Source organism: Pleurodeles waltl, chromosome 1_2, assembly GCF_031143425.1.
Source record: "Pleurodeles waltl isolate 20211129_DDA chromosome 1_2, aPleWal1.hap1.20221129, whole genome shotgun sequence".
Classification (NCBI taxonomy): domain Eukaryota; kingdom Metazoa; phylum Chordata; class Amphibia; order Caudata; family Salamandridae; genus Pleurodeles; species Pleurodeles waltl.
In genome coordinates this window covers 641,611,347-641,631,885 of record NC_090437.1, presented here as the reverse complement: position 1 = coordinate 641,631,885, position 20,539 = coordinate 641,611,347, and the positions used below count along the sequence as shown (strand labels likewise).

General features: G+C 44.4%; 1 protein-coding gene across 2 annotated transcripts in view; it reads right to left on the bottom strand.

Annotated features, from left to right (window-relative positions):
* The window catches only part of PRDM5 (PR/SET domain 5), a 690,485-nt gene that overhangs the window by 336,943 nt on the left and 333,003 nt on the right, over positions 1-20,539 (bottom strand). Inside the window, exon 12 of one of the 2 annotated variants that reach the window (XM_069242565.1) lies at positions 1,051-1,074. The exons of the other annotated variant lie outside the window; for it this stretch is intronic. Within the exon in view, the coding sequence (XP_069098666.1) occupies positions 1,051-1,074 (24 nt within the window). The remainder of the gene's footprint in view (positions 1-1,050; positions 1,075-20,539) is intronic. 2 annotated transcript variants of the gene reach the window in all.

Here is a 20,539-nt window from a genome sequence, read left to right as displayed (position 1 = left end):
CTCTCAAGAGGCCCATTAACCACAAAAAAGAACTGCCTTTAACACAGTTCCATTTCACTTCTTGATAATCTTGATAATCGTTGATCTGTTGTGACAGTAAACAAAATTAACTTATAGAGTGAACAATCGTTTGCCAGTGGCCGCAAACTTAGATTTTATTTATTATTTATTAAGTTGTGGGCTAAAAAGAAGTCCTGACTATTTGAACCCCTTGTCCTGTTTTGTTTAGAAAATTGTTGAGGGAATAATGTGGCCATGCTCTTCTCAGGTGTGTTTGATACAACACACCCAAGTTGATCTCCTAAGTAACACAAGATTGACCATTGCAAAAGTACTGTTTATTCTTATGGGAAAAGCAACTGTCAGAATCAAGGGCTGTACATCAGAATATCTTTCTTACAAATTGTCTGATGAAAATATGGAGGTCAAAATATGGTTTACAGACATATCACTGCACCAGGTGTAGATTTTCTGCTATTAATTCCAAAGGGCCGATCTTCGGAAGCCCGTATTTATGCGAAAATATTAAAGTACCGTATCTAGTCAACATTTTAGAGAAACCTGCTTGAAGCAACAAGTTGAGAAAGCACAATAGGACTGATTATAAAACATTACATAACAGATTATTATTACATTTCCAATAGACCATCAGATTAAAGCTTAATTTAACAGCAGCATAGAGGACATGTATATGTATTATGAAAGTAGAACCAGGAAATACAGCAAGAGAAATAACAATGAAATGAAAAAATCACAATCTGAAAAACAACTAAAAATTAAATGAAACATTGTTCAAGATTACAGTAAGGTGCAGAAGAAAGTAAACAGACTGAATTGAGTAATTTAGTAAACCATTAGTAAAAGCATAAAGATAAATTAAAAATACAAGAAATTGAGCCCACAGCACATGCAAGAGTAAGCAACAGCACTGTGAAGTAAAGATTTGCAGTTCAAAATCCATGCAATGCAGTGAGAAAAACACCCACATGTAAAAGCAAATTTAAGAATACCCCAGCTAACCATTATTAGTGTGAATAGAAAATAACTAACCTGTGCAGGGTGAGTGAGATGTGCCTAGATGGAGAAAGGTAGGAAAGAGTCAGTGCACAAACCAAAACAAAAAAGATAAATTTTATCAAATGAAATTAAAACACAGCCGTTATCCCATTGCACCCAAGTCTAGCTTTACCTCCTGCCTCTGCTTAAAGACGTAAAGAAGGCCGCTAGACAAGCCAGCAGAGTGTAAAAGGGGGAAGTAAATTCAGCATGCATACAGAGGATGGACAGATGCAATGTAATTAGGTAAACCCCCTTTTTATAACCAAAATAATATAGTAGGTGTTTATCGGCTCACTCCCAAGTGAAAAGAACATGCAACCAATATTCGAAGCCAATTGACCTTGCCTGTTTATCATCATTCTCAGATTCTCTCTGCATGCACAAGCTACGAAGATAGCCAATAGGATCATGGACTTCTGTAGAATACTTTTTAGCACATTAGCGGATACAAGATATTGTACCACACCAGCATAATCTCAACTTTGCAAGGTGAATAAAAAGAGTCCCATAAATGTTTCATGAAGATATATTCTTACCTAGTGCTTAGTGGCATCAGATTACACAGGATGGTTTGCAATGCTTTCTCTCCCCTAACAATGGTCACAATTAGTGTTGTGCTTAATAGGACAACATTAACAATGTAGCTTTTATCCCTATTGAGGTATAGGCTAGCACTGAGAAAATCTTTGGCAAAGGCAATTTCAGGTACATAAGGATCAGAAATTAAAACGCCCCTGGACAACTGCATGTAACATAATTTGAGGGAACCCTAACTGGTGAGATGGCTTCAGTTACTTGCAAGCTCCTCAAGTGAGAAGGGGAGCATGGTGATCACATGATTATCCAGGGCCAGATGTGGCTCAGAACCATTAAATTGTGTGTGACCACAGTCATGTGTTGTGAGATATTCTAGACTGAACAGCAACCGTTCTATACCTCTAAAAAGTTATATAATTGACACTGGACAATCTCCTTCTTTTTCCCTGAGGTTCCAGAAGCAGTGGGCAATGCACACAGACTCAAAGCCACAAGCCAATCAAGAAGGGGATAATCCTTCATTGTGAGAGTCACTAACCAGGATGGAAGAATCCTGATAGTGATGTCTGGTGGTCTGTTGATATCACACCAGTTTTTTTTAGATAGCAGCCTCCCCTATGCGGTAATAAATAATATATTTTGAAATAAAAACAGAACCATAGCACACTTACTCACCCCTTTGCTTGCCAAGCACAATTCATTAAAATCACCATTCTTTATTATGGAGTCCCCCTACTGACAGGAAGTCTCACAAATATGACAGCTCAGTGTGAGCATGAATATGACCGTTCATACTTATAGTGAAACAAGGACTTATTCAGGGTACTGACTGAGCATATAATGATAAGATAATGAACATAAAAATACCAATTATCCTTTCATCCTAATTGTGCAAATGTGTAAATGGACCTGGCAACTTAACATTTCAAGTAAGCCTGACCTGCTGTAAAGAGGTTTAAGGGTTACTCCCTCGAGACTGTGCTTTCAAATTGTCCTTCATTTATGTATGTTGCTGCACAAGTTTCCAAATATACTGGCTACATGCCATAGATATTGCAAGATGTTCTCATCAGATAGTAGAATACTTTAGAATTTGAAATGCAGCAGTAGTCCAGGGCATTACCCAACTGAGCAACTTACATTCCTAAAGAAAAGTGTATGCTGCCCCCTGAGAACTCTCTTTCAGTGACGAATAGGCTATGGATGCTTACTAACATGCAACGTAAGATTACTGCAGCCACTTTCATGGGTTTTCTTCTTTTCAAGTGACTGTGCTGAAATTAGTGTGTGTTGATAAGGACTTGTAAGAGCTATGGTGGTGGAGTTAGTGGGTTGCACACTTATGCTCAATATCTCTCACAAATAAACTTATTATAAGTCATACATCATATAATTTAATTTTGCTTGACATTAACAGTGGCCTAGCAGGGTCCTGGTGGGTTTGTGTTTATGAAGCTGGTAGTTTGGTGATGGGGTGCAGGAAGATACACATAGGTAGACATTATGTTTGTCTAACGTCAATGCAAGCGTCCTCCATAAGTCAGCATACGGCTTTACACTGCTCAGGTCATGCTGTTTGCTTCTGGAGATATGGGCTTTAAACCATCTGCCTGTGGACACTGATGAGCCTCTTCTCATGCTAAGAACTGTTCAAAGATGGTGATGGAATGGAGTAAATGCCTTGTATGTTTCATGGAGTTCTGGGTCTGCCTAGCATTAAAGAGGATTTGCTTACTGTAGTGTTACCCAATACCTTGACTCAAGTGGCATTGGCAATCCTATTCTTAGTTTTCAATCAGACCCAAGGCAGTTATGAGAACAAATACATGTCTTTGATAATGTGCAGACTGACTCCGCTTTGATATTATGTACCTGCTATCACAGGGAATTAAAATGTTGTCATGGTGAGCATAATTCTTAAGTGATATCAGCAACGTTCAGTTAAGTTCCTAAGTCTCTAGACAAGTCTGATGAAACATTCATTTTCTGATGCAGATTTCAAAATCTTTCCAATTAGCTTTCACGATACACAATGAAACTTTAGTAAATCTCTACTATGAATAGCAATGTACAGTACATACCTCTTAAGTTGTTGCAAGACGCAAGATTCTATTGAAATGTTAATGTGAATTGCAATATTTACCTTTACAATGACTCTATTCAGTACTGTACAAATATGCTGATAAGTGGAGAAAATAGTCTATTAAATTATTCCCAAACTAGAATTTTTAGGGGCCCCAGCAGGCCTTCAAAAAGACTTTAGAACAATGAAAAAGAAGTGGATATGGTGCTTGTGAATTGTATGAATGCTCCTGATCGTGTCTGGTGACTTGTAAAAACAGAACACCTTCGTTGATTGCGGTCAGCTGATCTGGCTTCCTAGATGGTCCCAAAACCAAGAAGGTCACGTTCGAAGAAAGAGAATTTTCAGCTGCCATGATCATTACATGAAAAGCCATCCCCATATCATTCTGCTGAAAAATAAACTTGATGACAATCTGTATAGTCTTGAAAACTTGACTATTCAGTAAGTAGCTTATAGTTGTCAGCTACCTCTTCTTGTTTGCTAGGTTCAGTAGGTTTTATTGTTTTAGTTTTTTCATTGATATGTTATCATTTAGTGTCACAATTAATTGTGGATGTGCGGTTTAAAAATAAATCTAGCATAAAAACATAAGCGTGGAAAAAAAGCATAGTTCTAAAGAACATTAATAGAGAAAGTGAGCTACTCGGGAAGAAATAATAACTTTGATGGAACAGAACAAAAAAATTGAAAGGACGGGAGACGTTAGTGCCGGGTGACTCACGGCACACGGCGCACAAGCTTGCGAGGAGCCTGCAAGGTGCAAGGAGCGAGGCAGCGAGGTGGCGGCGGTCGGTCATAGACAGAGAGTCGGGCGTGAGTCAAGGTGAGACTGCGCTGTGCTGCGTTGCACTGACCCCATTAAACCCTGCCCCAGCGCTTCAGCCTCAGCCCTTACCCGGCCCAGCTCAGCCCAGGCTCCGGACTCGAGTGGCTCCCAGAGGTCCTAGGGGGACAGAGGGTGGCCACTGTTCCCCCCCCATGAGATAAGAGTGGCGGGGGGATTAAGGCCTGTGGTATTCAAGTCCCTCTACCACTTATTTATTGGTAGTCGCTGCTGCCATAGCCTCTGGGCCTGTCATTCCGGCACCCAGGGCCTTCAGGATTAAAAGACACAGGACCCAGGACCAGGACCAGGACCAAGACCAGACCAAGATCAGAACTTAGACCAGGACCAGGGCCTAGGACCCAGGATCAACATTTCAGTGGTGTGCAGTGTCGTGCAGTGCAGTCCAGCAGTCTATTAGTGTGGGAACAGTGAGAGTGCAGTGAGAGTGCAGCGAGAGCGCAATTTAAGGGCTTTAGGCTGCAGCCACCTTCTGCACGGAAGCAGCCGGCGTTAGGCCGGTGCGGTTTGTGCTTAAGGGAAGTCTGCCAAGTTCCCTCTCAACTCACCTCTCTGTCTCACCCCTCCAATTCTTCGTGGCACAGGCGCTACCACAAGACCATCATAAGGCCTTCAACCCTAGCCAAGCCTTGCCTAGTCCTGCTGCTTGGTCACGCATTAACCAGCAATCAGTAACCAGTAACTATCGACTGCCAAAGCAGGTTAAGAACCAAGAAGTAAGGATGCCACTAACTTGTGTGAAGAGAAAGGAGTCAAAAAGGCTAAGGCAAAGTTCCCCTAGGCTTGCGGGATCGCAGATCCATAGGGCCAGCCAAATGACTCCATCACCAGTCTAATTACGGCTGAGAAAGCCACTAACAACTTGTGCAAACTCAACCCAAGCAAATTGGCTTGTCAATACAAGAAAGAGGGGTATAAAATGACTGACTTTTTCTTACCTAAGCCAGTGAATAAAACTACCTCACTTTTCATCTCCACTCAGACAGACCCCCAGCACCCGAATGTCGCAGAGGCGGCTGTCACAGCGACAGAAAGGATCTCCCCTGTCAGGGAAAGTCTTCTCTGTAGCACCCCAAGTACTGTGAATGCTACCAATTATAAGACCAGGGTGGAAGTACACATTGGTTATCTACCCTGAATCTTAGCAACTGGAACAATTGGAGCCAGAATTCCCCTTTACTATCTCCACAGGTGTCACTGCAGGTACCATTAGTGCCACAACCATTGTAATCATCAGTGAACTTGTTGGGACAGGGCACCACTTACAGCACAACAAGTTATGTTCCACCACTAATCGATCTTTCTGAACTTTCAGACTCCCACGTCTCATTACCCTCGTCCTCGTCCTCCCTGTTCGCTTCAAACACCATGCAAGGAGGGGGGAGTTTCAAGCTAGCCCAGCAACCACCCTGAATCAGCGTACAATCAGCTGTAGCTCACTAGTGGAGATTGTGGCCCTCTCCCCCTTCAGCCCCTGGTGTTCCGGTGTTCCAGTGTTCCCAGTGTTCCAGTTAAGCAGGAGCCGGCAACTGGTATGGTGCTGGGTCGGTCAGTGGAGACTAAAGCTTCAGCGGTTTCTTCGTCGGATGCTCCATCCAAGGAGACAGGGCCAGCATTTGGGGAGGCTGGGGCCTCCTGGCACGCCCTGCTCAAAACCATGGACACCATGTCCATGGCAATCTTCTATCAAGCAGACAAACAGGAAACCCAGGTGGACTTACTTAACGTTTTGGCGGTACATATTGTGAGCATCGACAAGAAACTTCAAGGTTTGAACGTCCTCTTTAGAAGGGCTCAGACCCATACTTTCACCCAGCAAGTGCAATGTCAGTGTGTCCCCACTGGAGATAACCCCCCCAAAACTACAGAGCTTTTAAATGAAATCTTGACGGAAGTCAGGGCTCAAGCTTCGAGAGCTCAGAATGGGCTCTGTAAGAGGGCCGGGCCCACACACTAGAATCTCCATGGAAGGACGCAGCCGACAGTGAAATCAGAAGTCAGGAACTAGTAACCAGCAAAACACAGGCAACAGGCCCCTCCCAGCAGGAGGTAATTCAGTACTCCATCAGGGCTTCTATCACTCTGCCAGCAAGTCTCATCGAGAAAGGGACTGCAGGAGAAGCCCTAACCGCCACAGTAGCAATTAAGGTCTCGCCTACTAAAAGGGATAAGAAATGGCTAAGGAAAGTCCCGAAGAAGGTCAAGGTAGCTCAACAAAACAGCATTTGGAAGTCATTTGTAAAGTTTACCGGTACGCAGGGCAGAGACCCTGCAGGGAAAGACGAGGGAGTCCAGGAGGTTTGCACAATACCGCCCCGCGGCAGGCAATTATGCAAAGTGGCAAGCAGGAAAACCCTATACAAACTGACAGGGCTTGCAGCAGTCCATTATGTCACCAAAATCAGCCACTCAAAGCTTCTTGGACATCTAGACCACCGCATAGCAACTGGGACGGAAAAGCAGCCCAGGGGGAGATTGCTAATTCCAATTTACTGGAAGTAGACTCCAACACTAACCAGAACTTTGTGCAAGGGCTCAGTGGTGACAACACTGGGCGTGCAGCCCTTAATCACATAGAATCTAATCAATCTCCCACAGCAATTGAGCACCGGCATGTCCCGCAACATGTTGCCCAGGCTGACATGCAGCCAACCCCGACAGGGTACAACACACAAAACACAACACTAATCTGAAATTGCTGACATCAAAATGCCTGCCGGGAGGACAACCATTTGTGTATTCCAAGGCTCTGAGCAATCACAAACTTCTTTTCATCCCGGGTACAATTCAATAGATACATTTGACATCTTAAACAGAGGATCAATCATCAGGCTCATAAATGAAATTCAGCCCCTTTGCCATATCACTACGGCCGAGCAGCAGTCAGTGGAGTTTGTCCCTCACCCGTACAAAAGAGGATAAAGGAGGCAACTCTTACTTCCTGGGTTTCTTCTGACATTACCGCTCAAATCCTGCCTTAACAAGACATCTTTTGCTCATGAGGCATAACTTTACTAAATCAAGAACCCTGACAATATCCTAGCCCCTTGCTCCGGGAACATTGAAAGAGGCATCAGTGTTGAAAGGAGCAGTTGGAGTAGAGAAGACCCAAAGCAAGCGTGAAAATGTAACCATGGTAAGAAACTTAAGCTTGCTTGATCAGGGGTGCAGCCATCAAGTATTCATTAGCATGACCGCAATCGGGAATCTGGTGGAGTGAAAGCCCACCATGTTTCACCATAGTAATTGGCCTGACTCTAGAGTTTGGGAAACTACGACTGAGTATCACGTACACAAATGCACTTGGAATTGCCATGGTCTAAAACAACTGGTCGCGGATGAAGCAACACTGAAGTTCTTACAGACATTTGATATAATCATGCTCCAGGAAACATGGTGCACAGAGCCTATTCAAACTCTGGCTATGTTGGCTGGAGTGTCCCAGCAGTTAAGCTCCAAAATTTCAGGCATGCAAAAGGTGGCCTTACCACACTATGCTCAACCAAGTTCAGCTGGGCCATCAAACAAATCGAGCTTGGCATCAACTGGCTGATGCCAATAAAGTTGGACTCCCTAGAGCCACCTGGGACTACAAACTCACTACTGTTTACCAATGTTTATATTCATCCGAACAAAGAGTTAAACAGCGAAAATTTGGAAACTCTGTTCAACATACTAAAAATAGTGATGAGGCAGTATAAGGAGGCCTCTTATATTGTGTCCGGTGACTTCAACATGGACCTGAGCAAAAGCCACCCAAGACAGAGGAAAAAACATTATGGCCCTTATCTAAATAACTGGCTTGAAAAACTGGAACTAAGTCGCTTGAAGACGCACCCAGGGGGAGATATTTCCCCACCGGTAACCTTTTCAAATGGTGCTACAAAATCAACAATTGACTTTACGCTAATAAATGATGAAGCACTGTCACTCGTTGCTATCTACAAAATACTTGCACACCAAGAAAGTGACCATTTTCCTCAAGCTGTACTGCTAAGACGGGCATGTAAACGATTACCAACTTCAAACATCATCATTGCCGCTCCGAGGACCGAGAACATAAAGAAGTTAAAATGGCAAGGGCAAGGCATTGAGAAAGTGATGAAGCAGTACATTGTGACGCGGGGTCAAAAATGAATTAAAAAATCAGGAAGGTAGAGTTTTGTGTCCCGGAGCTCAGGTGAAGGCTTGGAAGCACGTATGTGATTCTCTGCTGCATACATTTCCCAATAAATCATCCAGTCCGAGCTCTGCAGTTGTTGTAAAGGAAAAGTAAAAATTTGCCACGAAAGAGCAGCCATGGTACAATAGAACCTTGTGCAATTTAAAAAAACAAGTTTCACGCGAATCCCAAAAAGTGGCTAAGGAAACACGTAAGAATAAGACGCCTGATAACACAATGCTCCTGAATTTGAGATTACTATACAAGAAGGCCTGCTGGAAGGAAAAAAGGCAGTACTATGAAGACCTGTGGGGGTAAGCTCTTGATGTCCAACAGAATGAAGAACGATAGTAAATTTTGGCAATTGGTGAACGGGCTGGTACATGGGAAATGACGGCACTCCAATGCAGGCATTGATGCTGCCTCTTGGGAAGCCCAGGTTTTGGCACTATACACAACCCCAGGACATATGGAGATACCAGGGGACCTTTCACCAACTAACTGGAGCATTTCAATGCCACCTGATTTCAGCTTTAAAATCAAGACAAAGGCAGACCCTGACCAAGTCAACGTCATCAAGGACATCGATATCGAACAGCTAATTGGCATAATGAAAAAGCTAAAAATGGCAGGAGCTGCATGACAGAATGGTATTCCTAACGCCCTATTTAAAGGTGATGTAACATACTGGGCCTACTATCTGGCACTCATTTTCAACGACCTTCATGGCTCCAAGACCCTTCCAGATGCCTGGAAAGGCAGCATATTCTACCCTATTTAAAAAACGGGCAATCCTGCCTCTCCAACAAACTATAGACTAATAGCCCTGATTGACGCTGAAGCTAAGCTTTATGCATCATGCCTGCTGTCACAAGTATCGGGTTGGATTTAAGAGACACACCTTTTACCACAAAGCCAGACTGGTTTCAGAGCTGGCATGGGAACCTCAACCAACCTGATTGCCCTCGGCTTGTTAGGTTTCAAGTACAGATTCAAGAAAAGTCGGCTATTTGCCTGTTTCATCGACCTTAAGTCAGCGTTTGATTGGGTCCCGAGAGCCCGTCTGTGGGAAAAACTGAAAAGCTGGGGTATACCCAGCTGCCTGCTGACCACGATGATGGAACTATACACAGCCACCAGGGAGCAAGTTAAGATCAGAGCAGACAGCCATGTCACCAACAGAGTTTATACTTCAAACGGTCTACAGGAAGGATTTGTCTTAGCCCCCATGCTCTTTAACCTATACCTAGCCGATCTTGCTGAGGCTCTCTCCTCAATATCAAACCATCCTCAGGTCCAGGCTCAGGATACAGTTGCATGGTTACAGTATGCAGATGACATTGTGCTTCTTAAACAAACTCCAATTGGCCTGCAGCGTAGTATTGATTCTCTTACTAGTTACATCACCAAACAAGGTTTAGAATTGAATCTGAATAAAACCAAAGTGGTCAGACTGGTGGATTCGAAATGTAAATCTGGCTCATAGATTATCAATGGAACTCAGGTGGAGGTAGTTGCTGCTTACAAATATTTAGGTTTCATAGTAGATAAAAATCTGTCCTTCAAACCCCAGCTGGTCACTGCTCGAGCAAAAGCCAAGCCCTGACATATGGATTTAAGACACTAAAACAAAAACTGAGCTGTCCATCATATAATCATGTGCTTCCGTTATGACAGCACAGTTAATGCCAACAGTCACTTATGGGGCCGAGATAATGCTGGACAAAGAAGCAGCAGTTTTAAATCAAATTCAAACAAAGGCCTACAAAGCCGTGTTACAGATTCCCAACTCAGCTTCACTAGCTCACGTTTGCCTAGAATTTGGGTTTAAAAACCATGTATTCCAGAGCAAGAATGTGTACATAAACTCTGCTTGCCGATTGCGAGACGCAGAAACATGATAAAAAGTAACCTATGCTGGCTTGAAATCAAGGAACAACGGCACCGTAATATTATTGGCTCACGGGGAAACCATCTAAACAACTCAATAAAGGACTTGGGCCTGGACACTGTCTGGGACATGAGCTTGAGTAAAGGGGAGTTCTAGTGGATGCAACCAGGTCACTGTCACTCATTACTGACAAGAACATACTTGCCAAAAGACGACATGCCTGGATGGTACTATCTTCATACAAAACTCTCAGACCTCAGGAATATCTATCAGCTTTTTTAGGCAAACGCTGAAACAACAATTTATGCTTTTGCGCTTTGGGTCAATTGCCACAAAAGATATGGTTCCCTCCTGGAAACAGCAATTCAGGTCGGATGCGTGTCGTCTTTGTGGGTACAAACAAGTGTCCCTTGTGCATCTTTTTTGTGTATGTCCAGCACTGTGGGAGCAAAGGAAAATACTCTTGAAAAACACATTTACGGCCCTTGGCATACGCACTTGCAGACCAGCTGTTATCAGCTGGCTAAGATGCTTTTCGATTACTTTTGCCTGCGGGGGACGAAGTTTATGGTGCAGGGGTGCAAATCTCTGTTAAATACAGCTGAACCGGTAGCTGCAAGGTCTGCACAAAGTCAGGATTGATAGTGGCGTGATTGTTCTACATCTAGCACAAGGTGTAACCGAGCACCACCAGACTTGGGATGATAGTCAATATTGTACTGTCATTGTAAAACTAAGATTAGTGTCAAAGACTCGTCCTCATCTTTCTGTTTATTTTAAGTTTTAAGGAGGATCCGTCCTCAATTTTCTGTTTATTTTAATCTTAAGAAAACTAGGTGGGGTAAACCCACCGACCAGTTTGTATAGCCTGTTTTAATCGCACAACTGCATACTTGTTTGTGTGTATTATAGCTCAAAGACGTGATGCGTCGAATTGGCGTCCGTTTTGACTAATCATGCTAATAAAATGTATTGCCAGTATTACCAGAACAAAAGTGTGAGCAAAAGCTGGTTGGAAACCAGCTCACAAAAATGAGTAGAGCAATCAGTAGTACTAGAAAGATCAATTAAATCCAACAAAATAAACATATGTGAGAAGTCACTTTTATGAGCCCAGTGAAATGTATTAGATACAGAATGCACAATAATGTGAATATACTTTCCTGAGCCAAAACATGATTGGATGGTAATAGAATGTTGTTATGTAGAATGAAAGTAGACCACTCAGAACAAACTCTTTTTAAAATGTTTGGAGAGGTGTACAAAAATAATTTGATAAAGGATGGATGGGAGTCACACATCTAGTGATAACCTCTATAAAAATGGAAACACTATGGGAGGCGCAAGGGCATGAGTTGATACCATATATTACTGATAGCTTATGAACATAAAACCAAATACTAGAGTGGTAGTGAAGATGCAGAATTTACTAGGGATGATGTCAAACAATCAATAGTGTTATTAACACATACAATTAGGCTACAAACAGATTATGACAACAGGGGAAGCAATCTAGGTTTGTAAATGTTTGTTGTGGAAAATGAACATAACTAACAGAGTACCTACTAAAGTTTAGTAAAATGATGCACAGATTGTCTAAGTTTTATGAGTGCATTCTGGAGACCTTATCCCTGTGTACATTAATAATAACAAAATGATTTTGAGATATTCCTTCAAAAAGACAGACACTACAGACAACAAACCAACATAAACGTTCGATGGCAGCAAAATAAAGGTTGCTATCTTTGCATTGACTGCAATTACTTGCATATACATGTAAAATATTTTAACCCTGACAAATGTGCAATTCTAAATTCGTCATTTATACTAATTAGTGCCCATTTGGCATCTACTTTGTTAATCAAATGAGTAGACATGCAAAACTGTGATTCAGTGAAAACAGCTTTAATGTAAAATTGAACAGTAAGATATCTCCTTATGCAGGTCATTTTAGAGAGAACTAACATCAAATTTCCTAAATTAAATTGAAAGTTATTAATCATGTTCCACAACTGCTATTGAACTAATCTTTCTGTATTGCCGCACTGGATAGGTTATACCCAAGAAGGATGAATGAACAGATAAATTTGAAGTGATTACTTGAAAAAAATAGGATAATCACCACAAGAACTTTAAGATGAACTCTCTTAGAGGGAAGATAGTCCAATTCCTAGAGACAATGAATAATATTCTAATGATTTACCTAGGGACTTGTGTAAACACTGAATGTACTGTATCAAAAGAAAGTAGACATGAGTTACGATTCAGAAGCAATTGGTGCACCAACAACGTGAGCCAAAAATTTGACATCTCCATCATGGCATCCAAAAAGATCCCAGAAGGTGAATGAGATAAATACTTTAAAGCAAATAACATAAACATATGCAATAGTTTTTTAAACAAATCATAGTTTTATTTACTAAAACTTGTTCATTGTGATATAATACATAAATAGTGTGAATCCACAGGAAAAATTTTAAAAACGTGGATGATGAGATGAACCATCCATTTCAAACATTGCATCCATGAATAGAATAGTGTTAAACTATAAAAAAAAACTTAGCGGTTAGTAAAGACCCAAAACTGATTGGGTTATAATTCCCAGAAACGAAACACACAATTGCATTTGCAGTACACCAGAATTTTATAAGATTGAAGTTTTGGATATGTTTACCACTGGATGTAATGGACAAATAATACCTATGACTGATAAACGGTTCAGGTCAGATTCAGCTCTCAGTTAAATGTGGGACCCATGTAGTCAAAGTATTTTGTGTGAAAACAGCAATTATAGTTGATGACCAAGGGAGATGGGATGCATACTTATTTTACAAAGAAGAACATAAAATACTTTGTGAAGTCTTTCTCGTGACTTTGTTGTAAAGAAGATGAAAATATATTTACCAACTAACACTAAGGAAGGTGTGATTGATGTTTGTATTTTTGCATGCCAGTTTGTTTTTAAGTAATTGATTAACTTAGAGTGAATGTTATCCCAGCTTTGCTATTGATATTATGATAAACAATGTGCTTATGATGCTGTCCACCCTTATGAATAAGAAGACTGAAAGTATTGAAATGAAATTCTAATTTAAGTATATTTGCATGAGAAAATGAATACTGAAAGCCTTAGAAAAAATGGTTGGCGAGGATTCAGATTTTAGTATGATAAAATAAGCGCATTAAGTGAAAGATACAAAAATAGTGTGATGGAATGTATGAAGAGCTAAATTAAAATTACGTACTGCCGTTCGTGAGTATGTAGTTATAGCTGGACCATTTTTCGATAGAAAAAGCATTTTTTGACGTGCCTATATCTTTGGCACCGTTTCACTAATCTTCACAAAACTAAACAAAAAAGTGCCCCGGTGATTCTTGTTGTGCATGAAAAGTTTTAGGGCAATCTGTCAAGCGGGGGATGAGAAAAAGTGAGGGGTGGTTTTAAAAAAATGTGCATTTCCCATGTTAATTCCCATAGGAGCTTTGAACAAGACTACAAATCAAACCACTGGATGGAATTAAATCAAATTTAGCAGGAATCTAGCTTTTGGTACGCAGATTACGCGTTCAATTATTTGGCATCAATCTATTCAGTAGTTTATGAGACATTAAAGAAAATCCAAATTTGTATATCTGAGGTCGCGAATAATTTGCAAATGCATGGCACATAGAAGCACTGAAATTAGCTGACCACAACCTGAACAGAAAGTTGTGTCTGCCATTTTAAGGCCTGAGACACAGTCCCTGGGCCTGAAATACAAAATGAAACATAGCATAAGGGGTCAGGGTGGAGATACCCTGACCCCAGGGGTGTGATATAAGAATGTTTAAGGGTCAAATTATGGGATTAAAATGATTTTTGTTCACCATGCACGATTTTCACGGATAATCAAGATAAATCATGAATATGCAAAAACATTTAAAAAAACTTCAGACTCATTCTTACACTAATTAATTCACTCATACATGCACTCAGAGACTCATGCTCCTGCTCACACACCCACTCAGACACTCATGCACCCACTCAGACCCACTCATAGACTCACACACCCACTTACAGACCCACTCTGAATTGATCAATGTAGATCTCTTTTTTAACAGAAAAAGCAGCAAAAAGATAAGTCATCTTCAAAAACAAATGGTGGATCTTCCTTATCTGGTTATGGAAACTTCTTGAAAACTCCTTCATTGCACAAACCCTCTTTGTTATAATGGCACATGACTTTGATAAATATTAGGAGTGCTCCATTCAAGCCTAGTTGTGCACACATCTGAAGATCAAAGAGGTTTCAGAGTAGGAAATAGATCATCCCAAGATTATGTCATTTTCCTCCATTATATTGAGGCACTCATATTTCTTGGAACATGAACTAAGATTTAAAAGTAGAGGTGTTGGAAAAGGCCTCTCTGAAGGGTCACCCCAAAACTTTTTGCCTTCCTCCTCTTCTTTTTCTGACCTCATTTTTTCTGGCTTTAAGACTTTGGACACTTTACCACTGCTAAGCAGTGCTAAAGTGCACATGCTTTCTCCCTACAAACATGGTAAAATTGGCCCATAGCCAATTGGGATATTTAATGTACTTGTAAGTCCCTAGTAAAGTGCACTACATGTGCCCAGGGCCTCTAAATGAAATGCTACTAGTGTGCCTGCAGCACTGATTGTGCCACCCAAATAAGTAGCCCCTTAATCATGTCTCAGGCCTGCCATTGCAAGGCCTGTGTGTGCAGTTTCACTGGCACTTTGACTTGGCACTACTGGGACCCTGGCAGACAGGCCTGTACTGAAAGGGGAACTTGTGCACTTTAAAACCACTCTTTGAAGTCTCCCCCACTTCAAAGGCATTTTGGGTACATAAACTGGGTCTCTGACCCCACCAACTCAGACACCTATGGACCTGCACATGCAATCCGTCAAGAGGAGCTGTCTGGCTGCCCAAAGCACTCATCTGGACTGCTTTGCTGAGAAGCACTGCTGCCCTGCTGTAGCTGTGCTTCCCTGCTTGCCTCTGACTGTGCTGAGAAGGAATCTGCCTTCCCCAAAAGTGCTCTCCAATGGGTTGGATTGAGCTTGCCTCCTGTTTTCTGAAGTCTCAGGGCCAAAAAGACTTAGGGGGTCATTACACATTGGCGGTAAATGCCGCTTACCGCTGTGCAGAAGACCGCCAACACACCGCCGTGGCCGCGGAATTCCGCCACAGCTATTATGACCCACAGCTCGGAATCCACCAAAGTTTAGACACCCACACAAGTCCGCCACACCAAAGGTCAGTAAATAAACTGGCGATAACAAAACCTCATCTATATCATCACTAAAGGTGTGGGGTAGTAGGAACTGAGGGTGGGCCTGGATCGATTCCCTCTGTATACTGTGTTAGAATCGTGTTAGATTCTGAAGTAGGGAAGTCAAGGTGGGAAAATGTCCAAGTAAGGGGGTACTATGTAGTACTACAGGTGGAAGGGGGAGTTCCCTTACGGACTAGGTGGTCTCACACACATAATAGTGTCTTGCTTCATCATTTGACCACCTAGCCCCACCCAAGTAAGATGATACTACTTGGGCGGACTCAACCTCTTGGTTAAAAGAACCAGAGGGAGTGCTGAAATTAGGCTTACTGGATAATTACCAAGATCCAGATGGGGTGAAAAATAAAATTACCAAGCAAGTCACCGATTGCTACTGCTAGTTTTAATGGGGGTGTATGCTGGTAAGGTTAAGAACATGGGGGAACAGGAGGCTCATTAGAGGATAATGGGGGTCATTCTGACCCTGGCGGTAAATACCGCCAGGGCCGGGGTCGGTGGTAGCACCGCCAACAGGCTGGCGGTGCTCCGCCGGGCATTCTGACCGCGGCGGTACAGCCGCGGCCAGAAGTGGAAAGCCGGCGGTGTACCGCCGACTTTCCGCCGCCCATGGGAATCCGCCATGGCGGCGCAGCTTGCTGCGCTGCCATGGGGATTCTGGCACCCCATACCGCCATCCAGTTCCTGGCGGTTCACCCGCCAGGAACAGGATGGCGGTATGGGGTGTCGTGGGGCCCCTGGGGGCCCCTGCAGTGCCCATGCTAATAGCATGGGCACTGCAGGGGCCCCCGTAAGAGGGCCCCACAAAGAATTTCAGTGTCTGCTTTGCAGACACTGAAATTCGCGACGGGTGCAACTGCACCCGTCGCACCTTCCCACTCCGCCGGCTCCATTCTGAGCCGGCTTCCTCGTGGGAAGGGTGTTTCCCGCTGGGCTGGCGGGCGGCCTTTTGGCGGTCGCCCGCCAGCCCAGTGGGAAACCCAGAATGACCGCCGCGGTCTTTTGACCGCAGTACGGTCTTCTGGCGGTTCCCGCTTGGCGGGCGGCTCCGGCCGCCCGCCAAGCTTAGAATCAGGGCCAATGACTCTTAGAGTCTAAAAAGGAATACGTATGACCAACATGTTTCTGCCCTTACTAAGTGCTGGTGGGTCAGGGGCATTCGTCAGGGTCGGAGCACACGCAGTAAGTGAGGTGCTCAAGGTGAAAAATATATGGCCTACCTGAACAGGTTGTTCATGGTGGGGTAGGTCTAGGAAGGCTCCAAAGGCTCCGGCATGTAGGTAACCCCCATGGTATTCCCTTTGGAGTGAGTGTGACTTAAAGGGAAACCCCCCCCGGCACTAGCCAGACCAGAGGCAAATCACCCCCCACCACGGGCTATCCTAGACCTACCCCACTGTGAACAACCTGTTCAGGTAGGCCATATATTTTTCACCTTGAGCACCTCACTTACTGCGTGTGCTCCGACCCTGACGAATGCCCCTGACCCACCAGCACTTAGTAAGGGCAGAAACATGTTGGTCATACTTATTCCTCTTACTTGGGTGGGGCTAGGTGGTCAAATGATGAAGTAAAACACTATTATGTGTGTGAGACCACCTAGTCCGTAAGGGAACTCCCCCTTCCACCTGTAGTACTACATAGCACCCCCTTACTTGGACATTTTCCCACCTTGACTTCCCTACTTCAGAATCTAACACAATTCTAACACAGTATAATGAGGGAATCGATCCAGGCCCACCCTCAGTTCCTACTACACCACACCTTTAGAGATTATATAGTTCCTTTGGGAGGCGGTGTGGGGTAGCAACACTCCCAGTGCTCTCCTTTTGTGTGTTATTAGATAACAAAACCTCCACTGTCACGCCAACAGGAATACGCCCACACTATCACGACCCACAAATCCACGTGGCGGTCTTTCAACCGTGGTATTCCATTGGCAGTACACACCGCCGTGCTCAAAATACACATACTCTTACAAAACACATCCACATTGATACACATGCACACACCACTCCCACATACTCAATGCAATATAAAACACACACCCACATCACCCACAAACCCCAACGACAAAAATTGTGACAGAAGGCCAGGGAGAAATACCACCAGAAACAACACTAGCATCCACAGGCACTCAACACCATCACTCACACAACATCCACGCACCTCACACAACACACCCCTAAATATCACCCCACACATCACAACACACGCCACCCCACACATCACCCACACCACCCCATGGCACCACAAAGACACCCCAGGTTTTCTGAGAAGGAGCTCAGGGCCATGGTGGAGGCAATCATCCGGGTAGAGCCACAACTATGCGGATCACAGGTGCAGCACACCACCATAGCTAGGAAGATGGAGCTATGGCGCAGAATCGTGGACAGGGTCAACGCAGTGGGACAGCACCCAAGAACACGGGATGACATCAGGAAGAGGTGGAACGACCTACGGGGGAAGGTGCTTTCCGTGGTCTCAAGACACCAGATTGCAGTTCAGAGGACTGGCGGCGGACCCCCACCTCCTCCCCCACAACTAACAACATGGGAGGAGCAAGTCTTGGCTATACTGCATCCTGAGGGCCTCGCAGGAGTAGCTGGAGGAATGGACTCTGGTAAGTCAAATCTTAACTTCTTCATCCCCCACCCTACCTGCATGCTATCACATACCTCCACCCTCGCCCTCACTCCATCACTCCAACCCCTCACACATGTCCACTTTCACAAACCCCACATCCCAAACCCAAGCCCTGCATGCAACACCAAAGCATGGACACCCATCACCAAGGCATGGCCACAGCACATACCCATACACCCCTCTAAACCATTATCACACAAGGTCCCACACAAGAATGCAAGCACTGGGGTACAGGGTCACCCACCCATTGCACACCATGGCACATACAGATGCAATAATCATGCCTTTACACCCCTGCAGGACCCCTACTCAACGTCACCGGACAGGAGGGTCCAGACATGTCCACTCCACCCACAGAAGAGGCCCACCGTGATGACAGCAGCTCTGTCCAACTGGATCTAGATATTCAGCCCAGCCCATCTGGGACCTCGGGACAGTCGGTTCCCCTCACACTGGCACAGGCCACTACAGAGCTTCCCCCCTCTGAAAACACCAGCACAGCACCCACCCAGCGGGCCCATACCTCTGTCCCCAGGACACGTCAAGCAGCAGTGTGTCCACCACTACAGGGAACCCAGGCTGACCCACCACCCCATCAACACCAGGGACCTGGGGGCAGTGGTAGTGGGCACACGGTTCAGGGGACAGAGGCCCAGGAACACAGGGGGACTGGGAGGGCTGCTGTGCAACAGGGGGAGGACAGGCCCAGGGAACCCACTCTCCACGAGGCCCTCTCCAACATCATGGGAGTCTACCACCATTCCCAGGAACAGTACTGGCCAAGTTTCAGGAGACCTACCGGCAGCAGGAGGAACAGTATTTGGGGTCCAGGGAGGAACTAAAATCCATCAATACCACCCTGGGCACCATTGTAGGGGTGCTGAAGGAACTTGTCAACACCAGGAGGGACACTGTGGCACAACAAGGGGCCCCTGACACTAGTCTGGACGATGAACTGCCCACCACCTCCGCCGGCGCTAGTGGACAGGAGGCACCGCCACAGGACCATGGCACCAGCACCCCACCCCCTGCAGATGGAGAACCACCCCGCAAACGGTCCCTGAGATCCAGGACAAAGACAGAGAACAATGCCAAGACCCCCACCAAGAAATGAGACCACCCTGAATGTCATCCTTCTGTCCCACTTTGTCACCCTGTCCATACTCAAACTACCATAGCTCCACTTCCTATGCCCCTTTGGACAATGCACCTGTGAGACTAATAGACTGGACTCTGCCATGGACATTCCTCCACCAACATCCCTGACCAATTTACAACTCCCTCCACTATTTTGCACTTAAATAAACACCCTTAAATCACAAAACAATCTGGAGTCAGTCTGTGCTTTCAAAAATGTGTATTTGCAATAACTGTGGAAAAATGCTATATCCAATGTAATGTCAACATACCTATGTCACACAGCTCTAGTCCATGCGGAAACAAAGCAGATGTTACACAGTGGGACCCACATCTGTGAAATTGAAAGGGAAAGTGACAAATCAGGGTCCATACGCTGGGTGAAAGTGACAGACAGATGAGAGGTAGAAGAATTCAATCAGATGTAGCAGGCAGTGTTGTCTTCTTACCTGTGTCTCACTGGAAGTATTGATGAATCACCGTGTTCCTGTTGTCTATGTCCTCTTCTTCTGCTTCCTCGTCCTCACTGTCCACAGGCTTCACAGCTGCCACAAGACCTCCATCTGGATCATCCTCCTGCAGAAAAGGCACCTGTCGTCGCAAAGCCAAGTTGTAAAGCATACAGCAGGCTAAGATGATCTGGCACACCTTCTTTGGTGAGTAGAATAGGGAACCACCTGTCATATGGAGGCACCTGAACCTGGCCTTCAGGAGGCCGAAGGTCCTTTCTATAATCCTCCTAGTTCACCCATTGGCCTCATTGTAGCGTTCCTCTGCCCTTGTCCTGGGATTCCTCACTGGAGTCAGTAGCCATGACAGGTTGGGGTCCCAGAGTCACCTGCAAATGTCGAGGGACAACTGTTAGACACACACTAA